The 25,295-nt window shown below is 37.9% G+C and overlaps 1 protein-coding gene across 7 annotated transcripts in view; it reads right to left on the bottom strand.

Annotated features, from left to right (window-relative positions):
* The window catches only part of SCAPER (S-phase cyclin A associated protein in the ER), a 357,501-nt gene that overhangs the window by 81,001 nt on the left and 251,205 nt on the right, over positions 1-25,295 (bottom strand). For all 7 annotated transcript variants that reach the window (XM_050966970.1, XM_050966969.1, XM_050966973.1 and 4 more), the window contains one exon: positions 15,765-15,888. In XM_050966970.1, coding sequence (XP_050822927.1) covers positions 15,765-15,888 — 124 coding nt within the window. The remainder of the gene's footprint in view (positions 1-15,764; positions 15,889-25,295) is intronic.

Genomic DNA, 25,295 nt, shown 5'->3' with positions numbered 1-25,295 from the left:
ATCAAATCAGAGTTCAGGGAAAAGGGAAAGGATTGGGGCATTGAGATGATTGAAAGAATATGATCTGTCTGGAAATCTATTCAAACTTCCAAAGTCTAGAATGGGCCAAAAAGCTTCTGTAATATTTTAGAATCAAAAGATAATGGGAAAAGAAATCCTGGCCTCTGTGATTCATTGTAACAGTTTCTATTGATAAAGATTAGGAAATATGTCATAATAGAAACTTGTGAGAAGGGTCCCTGAAAAGCAGACTTTGTATGAGAAGTTGGTTGGGATAAGAAACAAATTCATATTGAAGGGCATAGCCTTTCTCCTCCATAAATTCAAGGTCATATTAACATGACATATTGGACTGTTCAGAAAGGGAGGAAATGGGCTAATGGTGTTACAAGGGGAGCTAATGACAACTAGAAGGAACAATGGGAATTAGTTCCATGCTCTTTCTGGTTAAACCTCAAATTATGCATGACATGAGACCAAGTAGCAGGAGCCAAAGTTGCCCTTTTGTCGATACCCTTTATATTTCGTAACTGCTAAGGACAACAGGGAAAATGCCTCTAATGCAACTGATAGTGTGGTAGCTCCACCTGGGGCTTATTAATTAGTTCAGTCAAATCCAGAAATCTGGCTGAATCTCCTGTCTCCTCCCTCTTAGCCAAGGTGTTATCTTTGTCTTGGTGAAGGGCAAATTAAGTTCTTCACCCTCTAGGCCACCTGGATGAGGTCTAAATTCCTCAATGAAGAATACCTTCTGTTGATTGGTATCAGAGGGTAGCCGTGTTAGTCTGGATCTGTAAAAGCAGCAAAGAATCCTGTAGCACCTTATAGACTAACAGATGTTTTGGAGCATGATGTCACATGCATCCGACGAAGTGGGTATTCACCCACGAAAGCTCATGCCCCAAAACGTCTGTTAGTTTATAAGGTGCCACAGGATTCTTTGCTCCTTCTGTTGATTGTAACAGAAGCCAACAACCATGTCATGTGAGAAACATAATATGTAGTGCTGCTTGGAAAGCTGCAGATTTCCTCAGTCACAGCTGTGAAAGCTTATTTTTGAAAGGGAGTAAATCAGCAGCTGGAAGCATCTTACTCTAAAGATGGTAGTAATACCTGGACAGATTTACTACATGTAAAATATAAGGCTATATTATATATACAGCTACAAAACTGGGAGCAACTTCTTAGCTAGTGTTCACTGAAGTCAATGAGGGTATGACAGTTTAAACCAGCTTAAGATTTGCCCCATTATGAGCACTGGAGGTTCAAGGAGGATCCAGGATTTGGTGATAGACAGAAAAAACAAGAAGTGAAGGGAATATGAATGACGTGCTAGCTTTAGACAGACAGAATCTTGTCACTTTAGATACATGCATCAAGAAACATGGCTCCTAACTGGGCTCACTGCTTTTAATGGTGCTGACGACAGCACAGTGCTGTGGTTCTGTAGAAGCAATTTAATGACAGAGAACTTGATCTTTATCCACCCTGTAATTAATGATCAATACTGCCTGAAGTTTTCTTTCATTCAGTTTTAAAATCCTGTAGAATTAATGTATGCTAGTGGATTCATAAAATGCTGTTGCACCACAGTTTAGCCTATATAGGTATCTGGGGGGATTTGGTAACACTTGATGACAAAGAACAACATGCATATTTCTTTATTATTCATTAGCTCTGAGCCTTGTGTTGGTACTTAAAACTCATTGTAATAGTCTGGCTTCTGGTGATGAGCCAAGTCAGCCAGTGAGAAGTCTTCAGCTGCTAATTCAAGTTTGACTGAAAATATACAACATTGCTCCTGTAATCTACACTGACTAAAATAATTAATGCCTAATGGTTTTATTCTCTACCAAATAAATAAATTCTCTACTGAAACAGATGGATTGCATTGTAAAATGTGTATATCACTTTAAATATGGCAGCCTTGCACCATGAACACCAAGGTTTAAAATTACTAAGATATACTCTCCATTGCTTGTGCAATTGAGATATAAAATGATGTGCAACCTTTTTCTTAAAAAGATTATTTAGTACTAATATTTTGTATTAGCAACTTTGCATTTGTTATAATGAACAGCATTTAAGACAAATTGATCTTGTGTTTTCTTACAGTGTTATACATCTAAGCTATTATATTTTCTAAATGCATGGCACTTAGTTACACAAGTGAAAGATTTTATATTATTGTGCTATTTCTAATTATTTTAAACAAGGAGCTCTATTTTCACTGGTGTTTTCTATAATAATTATATTATTAATAATTGCAAGACAGTTGATTTTTACAATTTATATATGGAATATATGAATATGAGTTAATGTATTAAGGTTGCTTGTTGATAATTATATAGATTGTGGATATGGATAATTAAAATTATGGAAGGGTTATTTTATTGGTTTCAGATTCTAATTTTTTTATGCTGTCTATATATGGAGATTCGAATGTGGAGCTGATGTGTGTCAAACATTATCTATGAATTTGTAAAGTTTCAAATATTTCATTTCTAATATTCATATACAGTATTCTTTTGATATTGTTAAATGTTTAAATGATATATATATATATATGCCCCTAAATCAGTGGTGGGCAACCTGCAGCTCGTGGGCCACATGCAGCCCATCAGGGTAGTGAACCACGGCCACTGGGAGCTTGGGGGGAACGTGCCTGCGGATGGTCAATGTCAGCAAAATGTCTTGTGGCCCGCAACCGGATTATCCTGATGGGCCGCATGCAGGCTACAGGTTGCCGACCACTGCTCTAACTCTGTATTGAAAAAAGGTTTGGTCTGGTAATTGGTATAAAGCATTTTTAAGTGATTGATGATGAAAGAAAAAGAAGAGAAAGAAAGAAGTAGGCCCACTGCTCAGTGACGAGGGAGAAACAGTAACAGGAAACTTGGAAATGGCAGAGATGCTTATTGACTTCTTTGTTTCGGCCTTCACTGAGAAGTCTGAAGGAATGTCTAACATAGTGAATGCTTACGGGAAGGGGGTAGGTTTAGAAGATAAAATAAAAAAAGAGCAAGTTAAAAATCACTTAGAAAAGTTAGATGCCTGCAAGTCACCAGGGCCTGATGAAATGCATCCCAGAATATTCAAGGAGTTAATAGAGGAGGTATCTGAGCCTCTAGCTATTATCTTTGGAAAGTCATGGGAGATGGGAGAGATTCCAGAAGACTGGAAAAGGGCAAATATAGTGCCCATCTATAAAAAGGGAAATAAAAACAACCCAGGAAACTACAGACCAGTTAGTTTAACTTCTGTGCCAGGGAAGATAATGGAACAAGTAATTAAAGAAATCATCTGCAAACACTTGGAAGGAGGTAAGGTGATAGGGAATAGCCAGCATGGATTTGTAAAGAACAAATCGTGTCAAACCAATCTGAAAGCTTTCTTTGATAGGATAATAAGCCTTGTGGATAAGGGAGAAGCGGTGGATGTGGTACACCTAGACTTTAGTAAGGCATTTGATACGGTCTCGCATGATATCCTTATAGATAAACTAGGCAAATACAATTTAGATGGGGCTACTATAAGGTGGGTGCATAACTGTCTGGATAACCGTACTCAGAGAGTAGTTATTAATGGCTCCCAATCCTGCTGGAAAGGTATAACAAGTGGGGTTCCGCAGGGGTCTGTTTTGGGACCGGCTCTGTTCAATATCTTCATCAACGACTTAGATGTTGGCATAGAAAGTACGCTTATTAAGTTTGCGGACGATACCAAACTGGGAGGGATTGCAACTGCTTTGGAGGACAGGGTCAACATTCAAAATGACCTGGACAAATTGGAGAAATGGTCTGAGGTAAACCGGATGAAGTTCAAAAAAGACAAATGCAAAGTGCTCCACTTAGGAAGGAACAATCAGTTTCACACGTACAGAATGGGAAGAGACTGTCTAGGAAGGAGTATGGCAGAAAGAGATCTAGGGGTCATAGTGGACCACAAGCTAAATATGAGTCAACAGTGTGATACTGTTGCAAGAAAAGCAAATGTGATTCTGGGATGCATTAACAGGTGTGTTGTAAACAAGACACGAGAAGTCATTCTTCCGCTCTACTCTGTGCTGGTTAGGCCTCAACTGGAGAATTGTGTCCAGTTCTGGGCACCGCATTTCAAGAAAGATGTGGAGAAACTGGAGAGGGTCCAGAGAAGAGCAACAAGAATGATTGAAGGTCTTGAGAACATGACCTACGAAGAAAGGCTGAAAGAATTGGGTTTATTTAGTTTGAAAAAGAGAAGACTGAGAGGGGATATGATAGCAGTTTTCAAGTATCTAAAAGGGTGTCATCAGGAGGAGGGAGAAAACTTGTTCACCTTAGCCTCTAATGATAGAACAAGAAGCAATGGGCTTAAACTGCAGCAAGGGAGATTTAGGTTGGACATTAGGAAAAAGTTCCTAACTGTCAGGGTAGTTAAACACTGGAATAAATTGCCTAGGGAGGTTGTGGAATCTCCATCTCTGGAGATATTTAAGAGTAGGTTAGATAAATGTCTATCAGGGATGGTCTAGACAGTATTTGGTCCTGCCATGAGGGCAGAGGACTAGACTCGATGACCTCTCGAGGTCCCTTCCAGTCCTAGAGTCTAAGAAAAAACAAATTATCCAATGTCATAGTGCTGTTTTAACAATGTTATTGGAAAACAGCATTAGACCAAACCCTGAATTCTTTACTCATTTTTAAATCAGTCTTTACACAGGAAGACTCCTAGGCCCAGATTCTAGGCACTGATGCAATCCACTTGCACTGTTATGGCAGCCTGAAGCCAGCTTAACTGGTCAACTGAGAACTTCCCATGTGTAGGGGAAATCCCTTGCTGGCATAGCCTCCTCAGCTGTGCCCTCCATTTAATCCAGCAAGGTGCTGAGCATGCTGGCTCTGATCCAGGAAAGCACTTAGCATGCATTGAACGCAGCTGAGAATCTGGTTCTCAGGACTCATGACACCACGACTACAATTGTACTTCAATACTTCTATATAAAACAAAAACCCACAACACACATTTTGACTTTTTTTGTATGTGTCCAACTGAAGAAAGAAGAGTTTCCACTGAGCATCAAAGTGCAACATCTTTTGCCCAATCTTGCTCTAACTGAATGCAACAACAAAACTCTCATCAATCTCAATTGGTGTAGAAGCAGATGCTTCTGTTTTGGATCGGCTGTTTCCTTCTCAGCACTACATATTGGTTTACTTGATTTGGAATTTCAAATCAAGAATGCACTTCTGTATACAATCCATTGTATGTTACTTTGAATGTTATTTTTACAGAATTTAATATGAACTCAACAGGCATGAACATGAGATGTCAAAAGAAAGTACATGTAAAATGTTCAGAGACACACCCTAAATTTTACCATGTCTTTTGAGTTGCTTCTGTTGCCTGTAGAATTATTTCTGATAGAGATGTTGTCTTAATGTTGATAGCTTTTCCTCCATTGAGAGCTTGTCTACAAATGGAGTTATTCAAGAGCAGCTATTGCTGAATAATTCCATGTGTGAACACTCACTTTGGAATTAGAGCGGCTTGCTCCTGTTTAGCTTGCCCCATTGGGTTAGCTGTTCCTTAATAACTCCATACAAGCCCTTAGCAATAAAAGGGAGCAGAGAAACACAGGTCTGGATTTACAAAAGAACTAATTCTGGGCCTTACATCCAGATTTTGTCAGATTGAGGAACTGTGATTTTAGGCTGGGTAGGGAACAGTATTCTTTACTCTACAATCTCTGCAGCATTGATCGAGCTAGACAGAACTTCATGATTAATGAATGAGATGGAATTTTACATTATTTTAAATATCCCCTTACAGACTGACTATATTTTATATCTATCTCAATGCATTACATTTTGCTGTATAAAAGGGAATGAAATACTAATCACTGACATTTTAAAGTATATGCATGAAGACATAACAATTTAAAACAAATGTCTACTCAATAGACCACCCGGAACAGTTCCCAAATGAAAAATGTTCAGTGTTATATTTCAAACTTTAATTTCTTTGTGTTATAGACCAGGTTCATTCATAAGATTTCAATTGGAAGTAAAGCTTTTAAGAGCCTGAGGGGCAGATCCTCATCTGATATAAAATGTCACAGATCCACTGACTTTCAATTTACATCAGATGAGGATCTGTCCCTGAAAACTTGCAGTTTTTAATCACTCTTATAAAAGTTAGAAGCCCACAGATCCCGAAACAGACCTATTCTAAGTAATCACAAAATAATCTAAATACAGTGATATTTTGTAACTAGATTTACTCATATAAATGGTTTCTAAGCAACTTGCCCTCAGGATTTCTGTATTAAGAGGTGTTGCACACCTTGTGATGTTATCTCTGCTCACTTAGTCACTTGTGTTTGTATCTCCCAATCAGTCCTGTTGCTGTGCTTTCTGCAGACATAAAGTCACTGGGCTTGCCTGAACAGAAACATTTTGGAAAATGTGCAGTTTTTCATAGTATTCGCAGTAAATACCAGTGGCTCCCTATATGAACTGAACAATTAAGCTATAAAAATTGAGCTAATGCTCACCCCTAAGGTGGGTGGTCTGTGCAGGTCAGGGCTGAGGTCAATAGCAGGCTGGGTATAGAGAAAGCTTGCATTACAGCTGTCTAACTGTACCTGGCCAAGGAATAAACAGAGCTCTTTAGCTTCTGGCATTTCCAATCCTTCAACCTTTAGGCAGAAACATAAAAACACACTCCTGCTCCAAAGAAGAACAAGGGCTACCAATTTAACCAGAATATTACAGCAGGACCATTCAGCCCACAGCACGACATGCTGTGCCAGCATTTCTACTCTAAACCCATTTTTCATAAGGGTTTGCAATTTGGCTCTAAACTTTCATTCTAGGCTGAAATGTGACATACAAGGTCTCCTCTCAAAAGCAAACTGATTCACAAACTGCACAATAAAATATAAAAATGGACTCAAACCATTTTTTTAGTTATGGGATTGCAAAGAAATAAAAGATGCGAGTGCTGAGAGATGCATTTTACATGCCAACACTGAAGCATGCCTTCTATTACATTAGAAACTCCTTGATCAGGTTGGCCTGATATCCTAATTAAGTGGGTTTCCCCTATATCTGCTTCTTTTGGGTGATGATCCTCAATCCTCCAACTGGAGGATTTTATTTAAGCACCTCTTGAACTTGGATGGTGCTTTGGAGATGAGAAGCTCTGCAGCTGCTTTAGTTACTCTGCAGTGAAGAAGCTCTGCACTTTCCCTACAGTGCGTGTTGCAAATTATCTGGTTGACAGTTCCTCTTAGTACCTTCAGTCTCCCCTATGCAGTGCTTATAAGCTCTTCCTCTTCACAGCTCCTGTAAGTACCCAAAAGTGAGTGACCCTGTGGAGACTGCACATCATGGACATTGCAAACTCTCCATGAACTAAAACAGCTGAGCTTACAATCCTTGTAGTTATCAACATGGAGATTGTAAACTCTTAAGAGACAGGGATGCGATTAAAAAACTGTGCAGCTGCCTCAGTTTCTGCAAAGTATAGAAGATTCACAAATTCAGTCACATACAGAGTTGAGAAAGTAGCATATTCAATGAGATAGACTGTCCTGTTTAAGTAACATTACTATACCAAGGCAGCCTCTCCCAATGGATTACACTGGGGGGAAAAAATCAGTTCCCTGGGAAATGCCCCATGTAACTGGATAACCAGATTAATTCACTCCAAATAAATGTAGTGTACTGTATGAATAAAATTTTACAGGCTGTTTGTCTAGAATGTGAATACAGCTTTAAGTACTGTATTTAAAAGCATAAAATGTAATGACCAAGTTGTTTTGTTTTAGTAGTTTTCTGTGCATCTACATGGAGAGATTAATTTTTAGTACATTATACATAGGGCTGGGTTAAACAGGTAGAATCATTTTCATGAACATTTCCACCAGTTCATTTCGTACAGTTTTTGTGTTGTCGAATGATGCTTTATACAGAATTTTGAGGGCCCAAACATTTGAAGATTACCTGGAAAAATGAACTTGTACAATAACACAAGATTATGAATTTTTGAAATTTCACCTAGAAGTACAAATAGCAGCCACCTCTGGAAAATATGACTTGGGGAGAGAAAGTTGGCAGGGCTGGAACAAGAGTCATATACACATTTATTATGGAATGGCAGCCATCACTTCAAAGTTAAGAATGCAAATAAAGTTCCATTAATTTTGGTAGTGTGTGCTAGAAGAAAAGCCAGTCTGTTTCCCACCAGGATCTCATATTGTGTACAAAAAAATTACTGATTTTACTGGCTTATACACTATGGGCTTGATTTATCACTGCAGGAGCAGAAAGGTGCAATCTACATCCCTTTGCATTGAAGGAGATGTCCATTTCCAGGATGGGCAGTTGACAGTACAGCCACTGGCCTCCCAGGGGTTTCTGTCACAGAAACCAGCCGTAAATTCAGACCAAGGTTCCATATCCAAATTCAGGCCTGAAAGATGATAATCTTGAGTGCAAATTCCAGTACATTAAAAGCAGGACAAAAATTTAATACTGTATCTTGTATGGAGAGTGAACATTTAAAAAAAACAACCCAAATATTAAGAATTCATCTTATATGGTAGAAAAATAGTTTAAAAGATTTTGCTTTTTCTATTTATTTTTACAAAGCAATTAGTCAGAATTTGTTTATCACAAAGTATCTTGAGAAGCGCTTATTACAGATATATCTATAAACCTTCAGATTTACAACAGTCAGATCAGGATGGAAGATCCTGCATTCTTTTTACAAACATCAATATATGTATTCTTGTTTTATGATGGCAATGATGGTTCAGATTCATGCTGGTTTGCTTTGATTTACCGTGAACGTAACATGTTGGTTGAAAATACAATATAAAACCTATTGTCTTTATGTCCATTTATAGATAATTCCTCACTACCAGTTCAGTAGGTGTCCTTCAATCCATACATTATGGATGACTATTGCAAATTTAAAACTTTACTAGAGTACAGCTGATTAAAGTTTTCTATAAGAGACATATAATCTTTCAAGAGCTCAAATATCTTGAAAAATCAGAATTTCTTTAGTCACCTTTTTTCTAAAAGAAACAGGCAGCTTTCATTTTAATTTTAAGGAAAAAAAAAGTCCTTTTGACTTTTCAGATAATTTCATGGGTGGAGAGATTATTTTATTTAGAGGATGCTCTTAGATAAATTTTGACAGAAAAAAAATAAGCATATTTAAATATCCATAAACACAAAACATACTGTATCAAAGATTAATATTTGTGACGGGATAAAACAGTGAAGACTGCCCTGATAAACATGTGGCATTGATAATGAAAATCCATCACATTATATGGAAGACTTCCTATGAGATAGTTAAATACTCTAAACAAACTCAGCTTGTTAATATAGATTCACACCTTCATAAAATGCTTAGAGATCCTTGGATGAAAAGAATAATAATATGAGGAAAATTCCTTAGTAATTCTATAGAGTCCAGAGAAAGCACTGACCTGCGGAATGCAATCTTTTCTTTCCCTTTGATACTTTTTTTGCGCTATTTTCTCTAAGAAGGCTCAGTTACAACCTTGTCATGCAACTGTATGTATATTTGGATTCTGTGATCTGATACAACTGTTGAAAATTATGCATGTTTCTGATTACTGATTACTAGAAAAAAATCACTGATTGAGGCCTTTATGAATTAATCTTAAAGAGAAAAATAATCTAAAAAATAATGTTAATGATGCGTGAAGCAATAATGTAATTGAAAAAGCATGTGGGAATTAATATCAATGCATATGAATAGGGCCCTACCAAATGCATGGCTATGAACAATGCATCACGGACCGTGAAATCTGGTCTCCCCCCGTGAAACAGATTTCATGGGGGAGAGCAGCGTTTCTCAAATTGGGGTGCCTGACCCAGAAGACAGTTGCGGGGGGGGTCACAAGGTTATTTTAGGAGGGTTGTGGTATTGCCACCCTTACTTCTGCGCTGCCTTCAGAACTGGGCATCCAGAGAGCAGCGGCTGTTGGCTGGGTGCCCTGCCAGCAGCAGTGCAGAAGTAAGGGTGCAATACCATACCATGCCACCCTTAATTCTGTGCTGCTGCCTTCAGAGCTGGGCACCACTGGGTGGTGGCTGCTGACTGAGGGCCTAGCTCTGCAGGCAGCAGCACACAAGTAAGGGTGGCAATACCATACCCTGCCATCCTTACTTCTGCATTGCTTCTGGTGGCAGCTTTGTCTTCAGAGCTGGGCTCCTGGGCAACAGCTGCTGCTCTCCAGCTTCCCAGCTTTGAAAGTAGCACTGCCACCAACAGCAATGCAGAAATAAGGTTAGCAGTACCACAAACCTCCCCTCCCTCAATAACCTTGCAACCCCTCCACAACTCCTTTTTGGGTCAGGACTCCTACAATTACAACATCATGACATTTCAGATTTAAATATCTAAAATCATGAAATTTATGATTTTTAAAATCCTATGAAATCCCGTGAAATTGACCAAAATGGACCGTGAATTTGGTAGAGCCCTACATATCAATCATTGAAATGATTGGCAATAATTGTCTCTCCTGTGAGTCAGCTATCTATAATTCTCTGGTATTTAGTATGTCCTTTGAAATGGAAGGAAAAAAAGAATCTAATTTTGGATGCTTATGCCCACAAAAAATTATAACAATATGAATGTATTGGGCACTAATTCTTAATGTATTGCATTTGAACTAAATGGTAACAACGTAGGGTATACCCCGGAGGAAAAGGTCTGAATAAACAAAAGCACCTAGGTCAGCTTCAGATGAACTCAGATTGTTTACTAGCCTGGGCTGTCTTGTCCACCTTCTTATTTTCAAAAGCTTTTGGAAACTTCTCTTTGATCTAGCTAAGAACATATAGATAGAAAATAAACTATCATGCCTTTTACAGGTTATTTTTAAAGCATAAAAGGACAGGTATTTGTAATATAGCAGATGAAAAACCAACTGATGAATATTTACTAAGGAAAAGATACATGATTTTTATTTATAAATTTATGTACAGTAGAACCTCAGTGTTATGAACATCAGAGCGATGAACTGACTGGTCAACCACACACCTCATTTGGGACCGGAAATATGCAATCAGGAAGCAGTAAAGACAAGAAAAAGCACATACAGTACAGTACTGTGTTAAACATAAACTACTAAAAAATAAAGTGAAAGTTTAAAAAAAGATTTGACAAGGTAAGGAAACTATTTTCTGTTCTTGTTTCATTTAAATTAAGATGGTTAAAAGCAGCATTTTTCTTCTGCATTCTAAAGTTTCAGAGCTGTATTAAGTCAATGTTCAGTTTGTAAACTTCTGAAAGAACAACCATAAAGTTTTGTTCAGAGTTAGGAACATTACAGAGTTATGAACAACCTGCATTCCTGAGGTGTTTGTAACTCTGAGGTTCTACCGTATAGTGAAGTACATGCTTTATACAAATGGCTTTTTCTAGGAGTGGAACAGATATCTTTGTAGAAAGTTACATGAGAGTTCTAATTTGCTTTGATAGTTATCTGTTGAACTACAATAAAAATCAATCCAAGCTTACAGTTCAAACCTATTGACTCATTCTTCTCAGTGTCAAGCCTTCTAAAATATACATCTAGAAAGGTTTCCGCTATATACTTACAATAATCCATCTACAGGACTCAGAGACAAGGAAGAGCTGACCTGGAAACTTTGTATAATCTAATTCAAGTTATGGGAGCAGCTTCAAGATGTGCATGCATGTAAATAGCATGGTCTGATCCAACATCCAGAGAAATCAATAGAAAGATTCTCCAGATATGTCTACACTGCAATTAAAAACCTGTGGCTGCCCTTTGTTAGCTGATTTGGGCTTGCAGAGCTCAGGCCAAGACTCTGTTTAACTGCGGTATAGATGTTCAGGCTCGGGCTGGAGCCTAGGCTCTAGAACCCTGTGAGGGGGGAGGGTCCCCCAAACATCTACACCACAATTAAACAGCTCCTTAGCCCGAGCCCTGCAAGCCTGAATCAGTTGGCATGGGCTAGCCGCAGGGGTCTAACTGCAGTTAGACATCCCCTCAGTGACTTTAACGGGCACTGGATTAGACCTTGAATGACTAGATGACAGCTGGTTAAATAAAAAGATGTAGACTAAGAAGGGGTGACCCACAACGGATTTCTTAGTATTTTTTCCTTATACACAATAAACATATGAGTAATGTTTTAACAAGTAACTTACTGAAATGTATACTCTAGAAAGCAAGAAATGCTAAGTTAATGTTTTACTTCTTATTTACAAAACTTTTAAGGTTAGTTGTCTGTCTACTTCCTATGTTTTATACCATGTCGACCATGTTTCTAGTACAGAAAGGCTAGGATGGCTTTCTTACATAACTTTGACAATAACAGTATTTGCTTCAAGAAAAAAAAAACATTTTATTTTCTCTGTAAGGAAAAGGAACATTTGAGCACCAATAAAAATCATGATTTATTATAGCTCTGAATTTTAGCATCTGTTACACTGATGTAAGTCTCTTATTCATCAAAATGTAATGACTGGATTATGAAGAAGTAGATATAAAACCACAAATAAATATAATTTGGACAGAAGTTATATGTAAATACTGAGAATGTGTAAATAAATTACAAAAATAATTTATGAAACTGAATATATTTAGATACTTAGAATCATAAGGGTTGGAAGGGACCTTAAGAGATCATCTAGTCCAACCCCCTGCTCAAAGCAGGACCAATCCTCAAATGGTACCCTCAAAGATTGAACTCACAACCCTGGCCAATGCTCAAACCACTGAGCTACCCCTCCCCACTGTTTCTAAACACTTTCCTCTACTTCTTAAACTGACTATTTTTCTATATTTGCATTCATGAATATGAATATAATCCAGCACTAAACCTATTTCTTTCCTAATCTGCTCTTCATCTATAGGGCTAGAGACCTGCAAACTTGATGCACTCAAGAATTATCTGTGATATTATTTTTTATTTGTTAAGTGCCAACAATGTGGCTGGTCATGTTCAGATATAGATAAAAGCAGCTCCTATCAAACTATCTGCATGAGTAAGTGTGTGCAGTAATGAGTACAGAGGATTAGATCCAAAGGCAAATGAAGTCAATGGAAAGACATTAATTGATTTTGGACTAGGCCCAAAAACACTAAAAAGGACAGGTATAGTCATCTTTCAATTAAAACAAAATAAAATGAAATGTTTCCCACCAAGATGTTAATTTCCTTGAATTAAGAAGCAAAATCCTAGGTGCGATCACACTTAATTTCTCTTTCAAGAATGCAGAAGTAAGAAAAGGAGTATTTATTTTCAGGAGTAACACCCTAGATCAAGGATAGGCAACTTATGGCACACGTGCCAAAGGTGGCACACGAGCTTATTTTCAGTGGTACTCACACTGCCCAGGTCCTGGCCACTGGTCCAGGGGGATCTGCATTTTAATTTAATTTTAAATGAAGCTTCTTAAACATTTTAAATACCTTATTTACTTTACATACAACAATAGTTTAGTTATAAAGAGACCTAAAAACGTTAAAATGTATTACTGGCATGCGAAACCTTAAATTAGAGTGAATAAATGAAGATTCAGCACAACACTTCTGAAAGGTTGCTGACAGGGCAGGCGCAACCCATTAGGTGACCTAGGCGGTCGCCTAGGGCACTAGCATTTGGGGGGTGGCATTTTGAGTCCTTCAGCAGTGACCGTGGCAGCCGGATCTTTGGCCGCCCTGGTAGTCATCGTCATTTAGGCGGAGGGACTTGGGGCAGGGGGGCGCAGGGAGGGCCGCCTGGAGCAAGTAATGGGGGGCGCGGGATGTAGGGGAACCACTCCCCGTCTCAGCTCACCTCTGCTCTGCCTCGTACCCTGAGCATGCCGTGCCGCTCTGCTTCTCTCCCTCCCAGGCTTGCGGTGCCAAACAGCTGATTGGCGCCACAAGCCTGGGAGGCAGGAGAAGTGAAGCAGCAACGGCGTGCTCGGAGAGGAGGTGGAGCAGAGGTGAGCTCGGGTGGGGAGCTGCTGCACGGCTCCGCGGGCCGGGCTCAGGGAGGAGGGGGGGAGCTGCCATGGGGAGGTGGGGGCTCAGGGCAGAGGGGGGTGGGGGGCTGCCATGGGGGGACGCCTTAGGGTTGGAGGGGGCGGAGAGCTGCCACAGGACCCGGGGGCGGGGCGCAAGGTGGAAGTTTCTCCTAGGATGCGAAAAATCCTTGCACCTGCACTGGTTGCCGACCCCTGCCCTAGATGTACTGTACCTTTTGCATGTATATCACTCAGTAATTATTTTAATACGTATTTCATTACATCGGGAAGTTATTCCAGTTAAGGGCCATATACTGCCCAAAATCTGCACAAGAGACTTTAATAATAGAAAGTTGAGTTTCAGTGTGGATCAAGGAAACAAAATTGGTTCTAACTGGAGTTCTGCTGCAAATCAAGGCAGTATTTGGCATTATACTATGAAGTTCTGTTCTGGATTGAGAGTAGCTCTAGGAATAGTAGTTTTCTTAGTGAACACCACCATGTGTGACTGGTAATTTCATCCCTCTCTATGTAACAAACACTTTGTATATTTCTACAACAAAAGAGGAAGTTAGTCTTTGCATAGTAGTCTTGGCATATTACTAAAAGGAGGAAGGGGAGGGTGTTTGGCATCAGAATCAATCTTGCCACTTGTAAAGTGCTGAAGTATTTAATGCCTTGTGTAATTAACCATGGAGTCTGTGTTTTGGCTTGTTCAGCAGAAAGAAAACAATGTTGTGGCTGGCCTAACATTATACATGCAACTTTCACTAAATATAATTAAAATCTAATACCTGGAATCCTTTTGGAAAGCTTTGAAAAACCATGAATTGGCAATTACATAGAGCAGAATTTAAATGCTGCCTCCAGGTTTTCTTTGTCTGTCAAGAATCTTTTGCGTGTCACTTTTTAAGTGTTCATTAACAGTCCTATGTCTTGTTGACTCTAACAGTGTTATGTAAATTATTTAAGGCATGTACATAATTTTTCAATTAACAAACTGCTTGGCTCATGAAAATACATACACACAATTTATAAGTAGAAATTCTAGACTAAATATCTCATGATGAGCAGGTCACTATGAATTAAAAATGAGTTTTCAAATAAAATATTTAATGATATTTGAAATTAAACGAAACATTGCAAAATTAAAAGTTTCTCAGTTAAATAGGCCTGCTGTTTAACAATTTTGCAAACCAAATTAAGATTACAAATTGAGCAGACTTATGTTTTAGATATTAAAAGATACTCGAATTGAACATATGCAGAAATAAAGCTCAGATAAGTATTCTCTGAATGTAATCTCAGTGGAACTGAAACTGGAAGAGTTAAAGACAAAACACTGGCGGACCATCTGAAGTGTTTTTTGTTTAGTTCTTAAATATATTTTGTGTGTGTTTGCAGAATCTGTTTGCAGAAATTTTCAACTTATACACAATTACAGTATATACTGTATATACACAGTAACCAAATACACATGAAAAAGCAGCAGTCCATCACCTTGATTTGTATTGATATACATTCTGAGTGCAATGGTAGATGTGATGGGGCACCAATGAAAATTTGCTAGGTACTCTTGTTTTAACTTCCCTAGTACATACAGACATTTTCAATGTTAATATCATTGTAGAAATATATCTGACTTTGAATCCCATATTTTTCTGGTATTTTAATATACCAAATATTCTAGTATACCAGCACTACGCAAACACACTTCATTTCTAATTCAGGGTAAAAATGTTACATACCATTAACTGATGCATCAACAGGTCCATTAAAAAAGTGATCTTATTACTGAACAGAACATAGGTGCAGTTTTCTGTGCAATTACTGCAGGCCAGGTTGTAAACATTTACAGTATTGCAGAGTGACCTAAAATAAAAAATGAAATGTCAACATACTTCTCTTCTTAAATATACTAATCTATACAATTAAATATAAATATTAGGCTATGAGGAATATCATTAGGCAACCTAAAATGAAGGTAAGTTTAACAAACATGAGTATGAAAAGTTACACAGAAAATACAAATTAGCATGAGGTAGGTTAAATAAATATTGACATGATATAGAAGTTCTGAGTGAACCTATATACATTCCAAATTCTATAGTGTGTTACCACTGCATCTGCTCTAGAACCAGAACTTGGATTTAAAACTAAATTGCATGCCTTGGAAGCTGTAATGTTAAAAAGTGCAAGCTCTCCTATGTTACATGTGGTATTAAACGTCTGTGCATATTTACACACCTTCACATTCTTACACATACACGCAAATCAAACCTTTGATTCCTCCCGCCCCCACGATCATCGGTATATTAGAAATATAGTCAATGAAAAAGGCAAAAAAGGAATATCTGTGCAACATCAGGTACAACTCTCATTTTTGCACAATTTGAAAAACTAATGTTTTTTTCTGGCAGAATTCATTGTCTCATGCAAGTAACCTAGGTATACAAGATCATTAGTCAGTTTGGTAGCAGAATATTCAGGCACAAGGATATGTTATAAATTAATCAGCAGGAAATGCTAACACTGTACTGGGATCAGCTTTAGAGAGGGTCTGGCTTGCAGTCTCAGCAAACTAAGGTGAATTGTATTGAACAAAACAACAATTAACAGGTGAAACATCAGTCTTTTGCCTCAGGTGAATCTCCTGATGATTCTGGGACTTAGGGCTAGTCTACACTGGCAACGTTAAAGCGCTGCCGCGACAGTGCTTTAATGTGGCTCACCTCCGCGAGGGGCATGGCTCTCAGCGCTGGTGCACTGTCTACACTGGCACTTTACAGTGCTGGAACTTGCTGCGCTCAGGGATGTGTTTTTTCACCCCCCTGAGCGAGAAAGCTGCAGCGCTGTAAAGTGCCAGGGTAGACACACCCTTAGAGAGACAAGGTGAGTGAGGTAATATCTTGTACTGGACCAATCTCTGCTGATGAAAGAGACAAGTTTCTGAGCTTACACGAAACTCGTCTTCAGGAATCACTGGCATCCCCATTATGGGGACTTTAAACTTGGGTGCATAACTACATTAGCAATGATGGGAGCTACACGTACGTATGAGGGGAAATAGATGGTAGGTTTCCAATAGCAAAAGGGAGAGTGCCAATTCTGAAAAACTGGAAGAGCAAAAAGAAAGCTAGACAAAATGGGCCATAACAGTTCAAAATATATACAGTAGGCCTGGTTCTTCTCTATGTTGCACCTTGTGGAGTTATTTATTCCTATGCAAAGTGAATGATTTATGTGGAGTCAGAACTTTCACAGGAACTGGCCCAAGGCTATGGAACTCATTGCCACATGAGATATACCTGCCTAAAGGATTTTATCATTTTCAGAATAAATTTTTTCACAATATTTTCTTTGACTTAGCTTTTCCTCAAAAATTTCTTTTCTTACAAACAAGCACACGGACACAAAACACACATACAACACAACTATAAAATAAAATAAAATAAAGTCAATAAACAATTCTGGTTGCTTTCCAAAAGGAAAGCAAAGAGAGAGATTGTTTTTATTTCTGTTTTTAAATACATGGCAATCACTAATGTGATGGAGGATAACCAGGCTCAATAGACAACCAAACTTGAGATCATTAGTAAAATTCACTTTCTGGAATGGCGTGGCAGTGCTCACTGACAAATTTTTATAGAGAAGCCGTCAAAGTCACCATCTGACTTTACTAACTAAATTAATTAAATAAATTTATCTTTATTTTATAGTTTTATTTTTTCTTACAACTGGTGAGAAAATACTTAACGGAGAGAAAGCCAAAGGTCATCATATTGTAGCAGAGTCTTAATAATATGTTTTTGTGCAGTTCCATACTGAATAAGATTTATTTGGTACAAACATTTAGGAAGCCTGCCAAGGTATTTATTTATATTGTGCTCATTACTGTCTCAGCTGATCATCTAACTCCAAAGGCTGACAATTTAGAGGCATCATATACATCAATTTCAAATTCTTTCCCACATTTCCCAAAGCAGTAAGATCTGGGAATGCTCAGAAGACAGTGAATTTATAGTAAATCGTTCCTCTGTATAGCTCAATTGCTTCTCCTCCAAATGAAAGCAAACATTATTGGACTCTAAAGGAAATGTCATCTAGTCTTCCTGGGCTGCTAAGAAAGTGACAGCAAATGGGGCACTAAGGATGGAGGAATGTAAAAACTTATGAGACTATTGAGACTGTGATAGGAACGTAGAACATGCTGCAACATTTAAAAATGGATCAGGAACATTTTTGGGAGAACTTATTTATATGATAGTTGATATTATAATTCCCTTCATTTAGACATGAAAATCCATATAATCATAATGCCTGTTTGTTAATATTCTGAATATAACTATTAATAAAAATATTTTGTGTATTGTTTATATTGTCTTGTTATAAATTAATATATTCACTCTGATTGGAAGGCACTCTTCTGGAAATGTGGTTCAAACAGTATAAAATGCAATATCATATTAATGCTTACTGAGCTGCAATGTCATTCACTTGTTCTTCAATCTACACTGATAATTCCTGTGGAAAATTCAACTAATATGCCTCTTATCTATCATGCTTAAAAGTAAAAATATATATGCAACCAAGCTCTCTTTTCCTAACCTAGCTTTTAAAAGAAGTTTATATCCTTCATTTAACAAAATGAAGGATGAAAAATATATTCCCACAGTAGTACTGAAAAATTATGCTCTAGAACAGTGTTTCTCAATGACCGGTCCATGGATTGGCACTGGTCCGAGATTTCCTTGACACAGTTTAGGAAGGCAACAAGCCGGTCCCTGATATCAAAAAGGTTGAGAAATACTGCTCTAGAGGACTTAATTTTTCTTTCAGCAAAGATAAGTCAACATATGTTAATAAGGCTATTACCAGAGGCAGCTCTAGGCATTTTGCCACCCCAAGCACGGCAGGCAGGCTGCCTTCGGTGGCTTGCCTGTGGGAGGTCCTCGATCCCGTGGATTCGGCGGCATGCCTGCGGGAGGTCCGCCGAAGCTGCGGGACCAGCGGACCCTCTGCAGGCATGTCGCCGAAGGCAACCTGCCTGCCGCCCTCGCAGCGACCGGCAGAGCGCCCCCCGTGGCTTGCCGCCCCAGGCACGTGCTTGGCGTGCTGGTGCCTGGAGGCAAGCTGCCCCTGGCTATTACAATTAGAAACATAAAGGACATCTTGCAACGTTTATTTTTACTATATAAAGGACAAGTTTTAGTTCTCACTTTTTGGAAAGCTCTTTCACTTACTGCTCTAAAGGAAAGATCATATGAAAATATATTTTCCTAACCTTTGAAATTTGAAGTTAACAGATTAACTTTACATCTTGATAATTTATTTCAAAATGTTTAGAATTATGTGGTTCTCTTACTGAAATACAGCTCTGAGTGGATGGCATATTTCATAATTCCAAAAAAGAACCATCATTCTAGATAGATCTAAAATGAAAAATCCTGTTTTAGATGTAGAATAAATTAATTTGAAGTAATATACCCTGGTTTTGTATTTCCCAAATGAATCCTACATCCAAAAAAAGTATGTGAAGTTCCAAAGATTGAAATAATGCCTTTGAAAGTGTGGCATAAGCAAATGCATGTCAAATTAATTTTTCATAATAAGGAGGGCTTTTTTAATTGATAACATAAGCTTGTTAACTATAGACTGCTATGATTAGAATGTATTTAGACATGTTCTTAACTAAGGTTCAGTTATAGAATTTTTTTTATTTAAAATTGGAAGTGTCAGCACTGAAACAGGCCCCAGGTGGTTTGCAGCGTTAAATGGCAGATTAAAGTCAGCACAACTAATTTCTTTACTTTAATCTTATTAGTAGAACAACAGCTGTCAACTGTCACCATTTCTGCACAAGGCCTCTGAGACAAGCACAGAAAGCTGTGTGTGTGTCAAGAACTTCATCTAACTGTAACTTAAATTTACCAATTTGCAAAACTAAATTTATTTTTTGATGTGTTTACACTGGCAGATTTTATTACTCATTTTTTTTAAAAAAGTATGTATCAATAAAGCTATCAAAATTATGTTAGGGTAATAGAGTATTTTCCTCACATGTAAAGCAGTGGTTTATTGACTACTGTTGTTGTTCTAAACTTTGTATCACACCCACAAATCAGCTTTAAAGCTAAGTTAGATGCACATATACTCAAACCACATAATAAGTCTACCCTCTGATGGAGGGCTTTACTCTAAACTAGAGTAAATCCAATTATAAATACACTCTTTATGATACACAAATTTTGGCTCCAGAGAAGAGTTCTATCCTGAAGTTTGACCAAAATATATGTATATACATTTTATTATTTATCTTATGTGAACATAAATAAATGTGAACAATGTTTATCTTTAATATATGTCTTCATATACAGAAGAGAACAGAACAGTTTAGAATCTATGTTCTGATTCTCCTCTAAATTACGCTCTAAGTTACTCCTAATTTACCCGAATGTAAATGAGTGGAGAATCATGGCCTCTATCTAAAATTGTATCCCACAACACAAAACTAATTCATGTTTGTGCACTGGGGTACGTGGGTGAAAAGTCATAACCTTTGCTTCCATAAAATCAAGGTACCACAAACATATAGAAACAGCCTACCTCTAAAATAAGACTTTGAATAGTAACTCCAAGTTTGAAAGACTGGAATTAAATATACACAGCATGAGGTTAAACATACTACAACCCCTCACTCATTAAAAAATAAAACCACCTCAATTACTGGGTGAGTTATTACAAGACTTAGACAATCAAATTCATGGTTGTGCTACCACAAGGGTGAACTGCAAAGTTTTACCAACCACTGCTGTTTGAACAGAACCTGGAGAGCTGAGAGGACTTCTCACTGTTCTGACAGGGAAAGAAAGCAGTTAGTTTGGTATCTGACAGAAAAGAGCAGAATGGAGGTGACAGATGGGTTAGTAGTTAAAGAATGGAGAGAGAGAGAGACAGAATGGCAAGCAGTGGAACCGTAAAGGAAGAGACAAGGTACGGATACAGGATGAAATATAAAATTAAAAATTAACCAGGAACTGAATTATGAGGCTATAATGCCATCTCTAGATTTTGAAGACTGCATAAACAAACACTAGAGCTTCACTCACATGGTTTATAATGACATCAGAAATCCTCAAAGGAATTACATCCTCATAATTCACAGTTACCTGTTTATTCTGTATATCATCAATGCGATCTTAAATTCTCTGACTCACAAATGGGCTCTCTAAAGACTAACTACAACTAATAAATAGAAATAGTGGAAGCCAACAGAACTAACCCTCTTTTATTTTTCACCAGAAAATGTTTAAGTTTGGAACCCGTTCTTATAAGTTATTATATGACATATGACAAATCAAGTGTACAATTTACCCCCAATATTTACATTTATAGTAGAATCTGGCAGACCTTATATAAAGTTCAGAGGCCCTGACTTATTAACTGAAAGAAACTGTTCCCACACTAAAATCCATTCTAAACAACCCAAAAGAGCTCCTTCCATCTACACCATTTGTTCACATACTAGTGCAGCAGGGCAATGTTGATTTGTGCTTGAGTACTGTCAAATGTGAAACCCGGCTCTGTTACAGAGAGAGAAAGAAACGGTCATGAAAACCGACAGATGCTGCAGGTTTTGGATGTTGATCTTGCAAGGAGGTCATTCTCTTCAGAGAACCCTTATGCCCTCACACCAACTGCTAGTCTGGAGTGAATGTTTCCCCAGAGGGAGTAACCTTGCAGAGAAAGCTTGTTTTGGACCTCAGGTAACGAGCATTTGAACAATACTTACAAATTGAATAAACAGAGCACTTCACATTCAGAAATATTTATAAAGTAGATAAAAAACTGTAAAATGGGAGAGCAAACTATGGAAGTATTTTCAGTCTAAGGTAGTGGTTAATCCCATAGCAACAAAATATTTTATTTTACACTGCAACCGCTAACAACTATATCCATCCAGCTATAATATTATGCAGACTATTTTCTACACACTATAGCAATGGCTCAGGTTGGCTTCCCATGATATTTACTATGACTGGATGATGAAAGAAGCAGTATGGCAAGACACAAGGAAAGAAAAACAATTTCCTCCCTCCAATCAAGTTTTTAATAGTAACAAATGTCCCCCCATCTATCTGCTATCAGCCTCTGAATAATTTGCATTTACACTGTGCAACTCACTCAGAGAACTAATTATTTAAGCCTCACAATACTATTCTGTCGTATGTAAATATTACTTTATCTGTTTGGAAAATGGGTAGCCAAACTGAAGCATAGAAAGGTTAAGTGATTTCCCCACAGGTCAGTAAGTAAGACCATGGCAGAGGCAGTAATCCTGTTTCCTGCCTGGGTTCTGTTACTCATGCAGGGTTTTTGCTGTCTAACTCCAAATTGATTTTCATTGAAGGCACACAGATAAAATATTACAAAACTGGGAATTTTACTCAAGTATGCTAAATTATGGCTTGTTCTGTAATCAGAAAACTGAACAGTGTCAATCAGTTATGAAAATTATAAAATGCTTCTCTAAGAAATAATACACCTGGACACTAATTCTTAATACCTTAACACCAATAATAAAACCTATTATAATCCAGTTCTTTCTCCTCCCCTTTGAGTGTTCTGTTCTTAAAAAATGACCCTCACACTAAATGGATCATCTGTCTTTTACAAATGCCAAATCTTTCCTGCAGCACTTGCTGTCCTGCTGGCCTAACAAACAATCTGGGCAGTACAAAACAACAAGCATATTGTTAAATCTTTTTATAATAAAGCTTTATTTTGTAGACATGGGATTAAAGTTCTGAGCTGCACCATGCTGCCAGGATTTTGGGGAAAGAGAGATGTGGATAATATCCCGAGTAATCTCCTCACCTACTTCTAAATAGCTTAACCTCATCACAAAATAGCAGACAGATTCCTAATTTAAGATGAGCACAAATAGTTAAATCATACAACACCACACAAACTGTCTATTTTAGTTGAGTGAAGTGGTATCTTTTAGCAAGACCTATTGTGGTGGGGGAAGTCACGCGGATAATTAATACATGACAATGTTTAGTTTATTTCCATGTTTTTACTTCTTGCTCGTGTTAGCACTAAACATAGGACAATGCCATTTCATAGGACTCAAACTTTAAAAAGTCAGCAGAGATGTAAATTATATCAAAACACAAAATAACCTAAGAAAAGTAAATTGCAAACTTCTTTCAAAACTTAAGGCAAGAAGAAAACTGATTTACATTTTATTTTTCATTAAAGAATCAGCTACAACCAAAGACTGTGCTTTGTTTGTTTTTTAAAGATAGTCAGGTGGAAAACTTCTCATCTTGAAAAAACCCTCTTATTTAAGAATTTGTTTGTATGAAGGAGTTTTTGTGACAGCAGGTTAACAGGCATTAGATCACACTGATTCTCTGTACTGAGAGCAAAAAAATGGTTGGTTTAAACAGCCAAGTCTCAGCATGCTTCAGTTGTTCATAAAAAGTCAGGTCCTATGGAATTGGAGCTCTCTCAACAATCTAGTTACAGTTTACTTACATAGCACATTCATTTTCCTGTTATCTGAACTTGAACAAAGTCACCTGGAGGGAAAGGTTTGCACCAGTTGATATTACTAGATACTATCTGTGCAACCTTTAAAATTGATTTGTATAATACATCTAAGGGGTTAAAATAAAAAGCAGATTCCATGCCAGAGTGAGGTTTCACCATTCACTAAAAAAAGCCCTGATAGCTATGGATTTCTGTTAGCAGAGCCCTTAAAAGGGGGTATGATTTGAAAAAATGGTGGTGTTAGTTAACATCATCAACAACAAAAATACACACTAGATATTTTATATTGTCTGAAAAAGTTGAATCTGGAAGAAAAATTTCATGCATAAATTTAAAGGCAACTTTAGTAAGAATAATGTATACAATCCAATTTCTGCACATATGTGTAACAGCCAATGTCTGGTTATGTGTTTTTTTCACAGCTGTCACCTCAAACGCAAAGCACAACACTCAAGAGTATGATGTGGATTTGTGACACTCCATGGTGTATTTGGGTCTATAAAGGAATACATGATGATTTCTTGTGTAAAAGATAAATCTTGATCCAATGTTGTTCAGATTATGTAAAGGAAAATTGTACCAGTAACTCCTAGTTCACCACTTTACCACATCAAAAGAAGAGAAGCATCTCTAAGAATAAGCTAAGAAATAAATTGAGCAACTAACATGACCGCACTGCACCTTTAAGTGGGGGGAGCACTGTCTGGCTTGCCAGGAAAGGGGTATAGTAGCGCTTCATGGGCAGGGGATGAGAGAGAGACACGGAATCTGCTGTAAAGGGGGACTGGGTAAGCATTGTGATGCTGACTCATCCCCAGAGACTGGAAGGGCTGGGGAATTGCTAGAGGGGCAAGCCCAGTGGGAGAAGCCCCTTTTCCCTCACCACCAGATTGGCCCATTGGTGTGGGGCTTTTTTTGCCATCCCCACAGCAGGTTTGCCAGGAGCAGATAAATGGCTTGTTAAAGACTTAAAAAAGAGGTTTTTGTTTTAAAGAGTGAAACGCGGAGGGGAGAGTGTTTTGGGGCTCCTATGACTGGTATAGCAGGGAGCCAATCCCCCTTTCTTATAGCCCACCTTAACCCTTGTTCGAGGGGGGTGGCTGGTAAAGTCCCAGAAATGAGTTGCTGGGGGACCAGGATGGAAAGGAGAGATTGGTGGAAGCCCCCAGGTAGATGTTGAAATGGTCATGGAGTTACCTGAACTGTACATTATCTGTCGGGTAGTCCAAGACATCTAATGATACACTTGTGGCCTGATCAAACCATATCCAGTGTCGCTATAGCCGGGTATTAAGAAAAACACTTAAATCAAGCTCAAGAAAGGGTGACAGATTTTAGTTGAATACTATGTGTTTCCGAATTGCAAATCTGAAAATTCCTCTTACAGCCTCATGAGCAAAGTGAGAGCCATACTTGTGAAAAAGGACAAAATCTGGTAGAAATATTGCTGCTCTTATAGCAATAAAAGTTATACTAAACTTTACATCTTAACTTTCAGAACACTGCTATTTTTCAGATGCCCACTTAAATGAATGCTTAGGAAGATGTATCTCTGCGTCCACAGTTTCCAAAGGTGAAATTCACTCCTGCATAGAGAGCCACCATGATGCCTACATACAATTTTTGCCCCACTATTTTGAATTTACTATTTGTATTCAGGAGCAGTCTAACATATGACAAATAAAACTATGTTTTCAACGACACGTCTTTCAATTTTTCTG

This window comes from Gopherus flavomarginatus, chromosome 9, assembly GCF_025201925.1.
Source record: "Gopherus flavomarginatus isolate rGopFla2 chromosome 9, rGopFla2.mat.asm, whole genome shotgun sequence".
Lineage (NCBI taxonomy): Eukaryota > Metazoa > Chordata > Testudines > Testudinidae > Gopherus > Gopherus flavomarginatus.
This window is presented reverse-complemented; position numbering and strand designations above follow the sequence as displayed.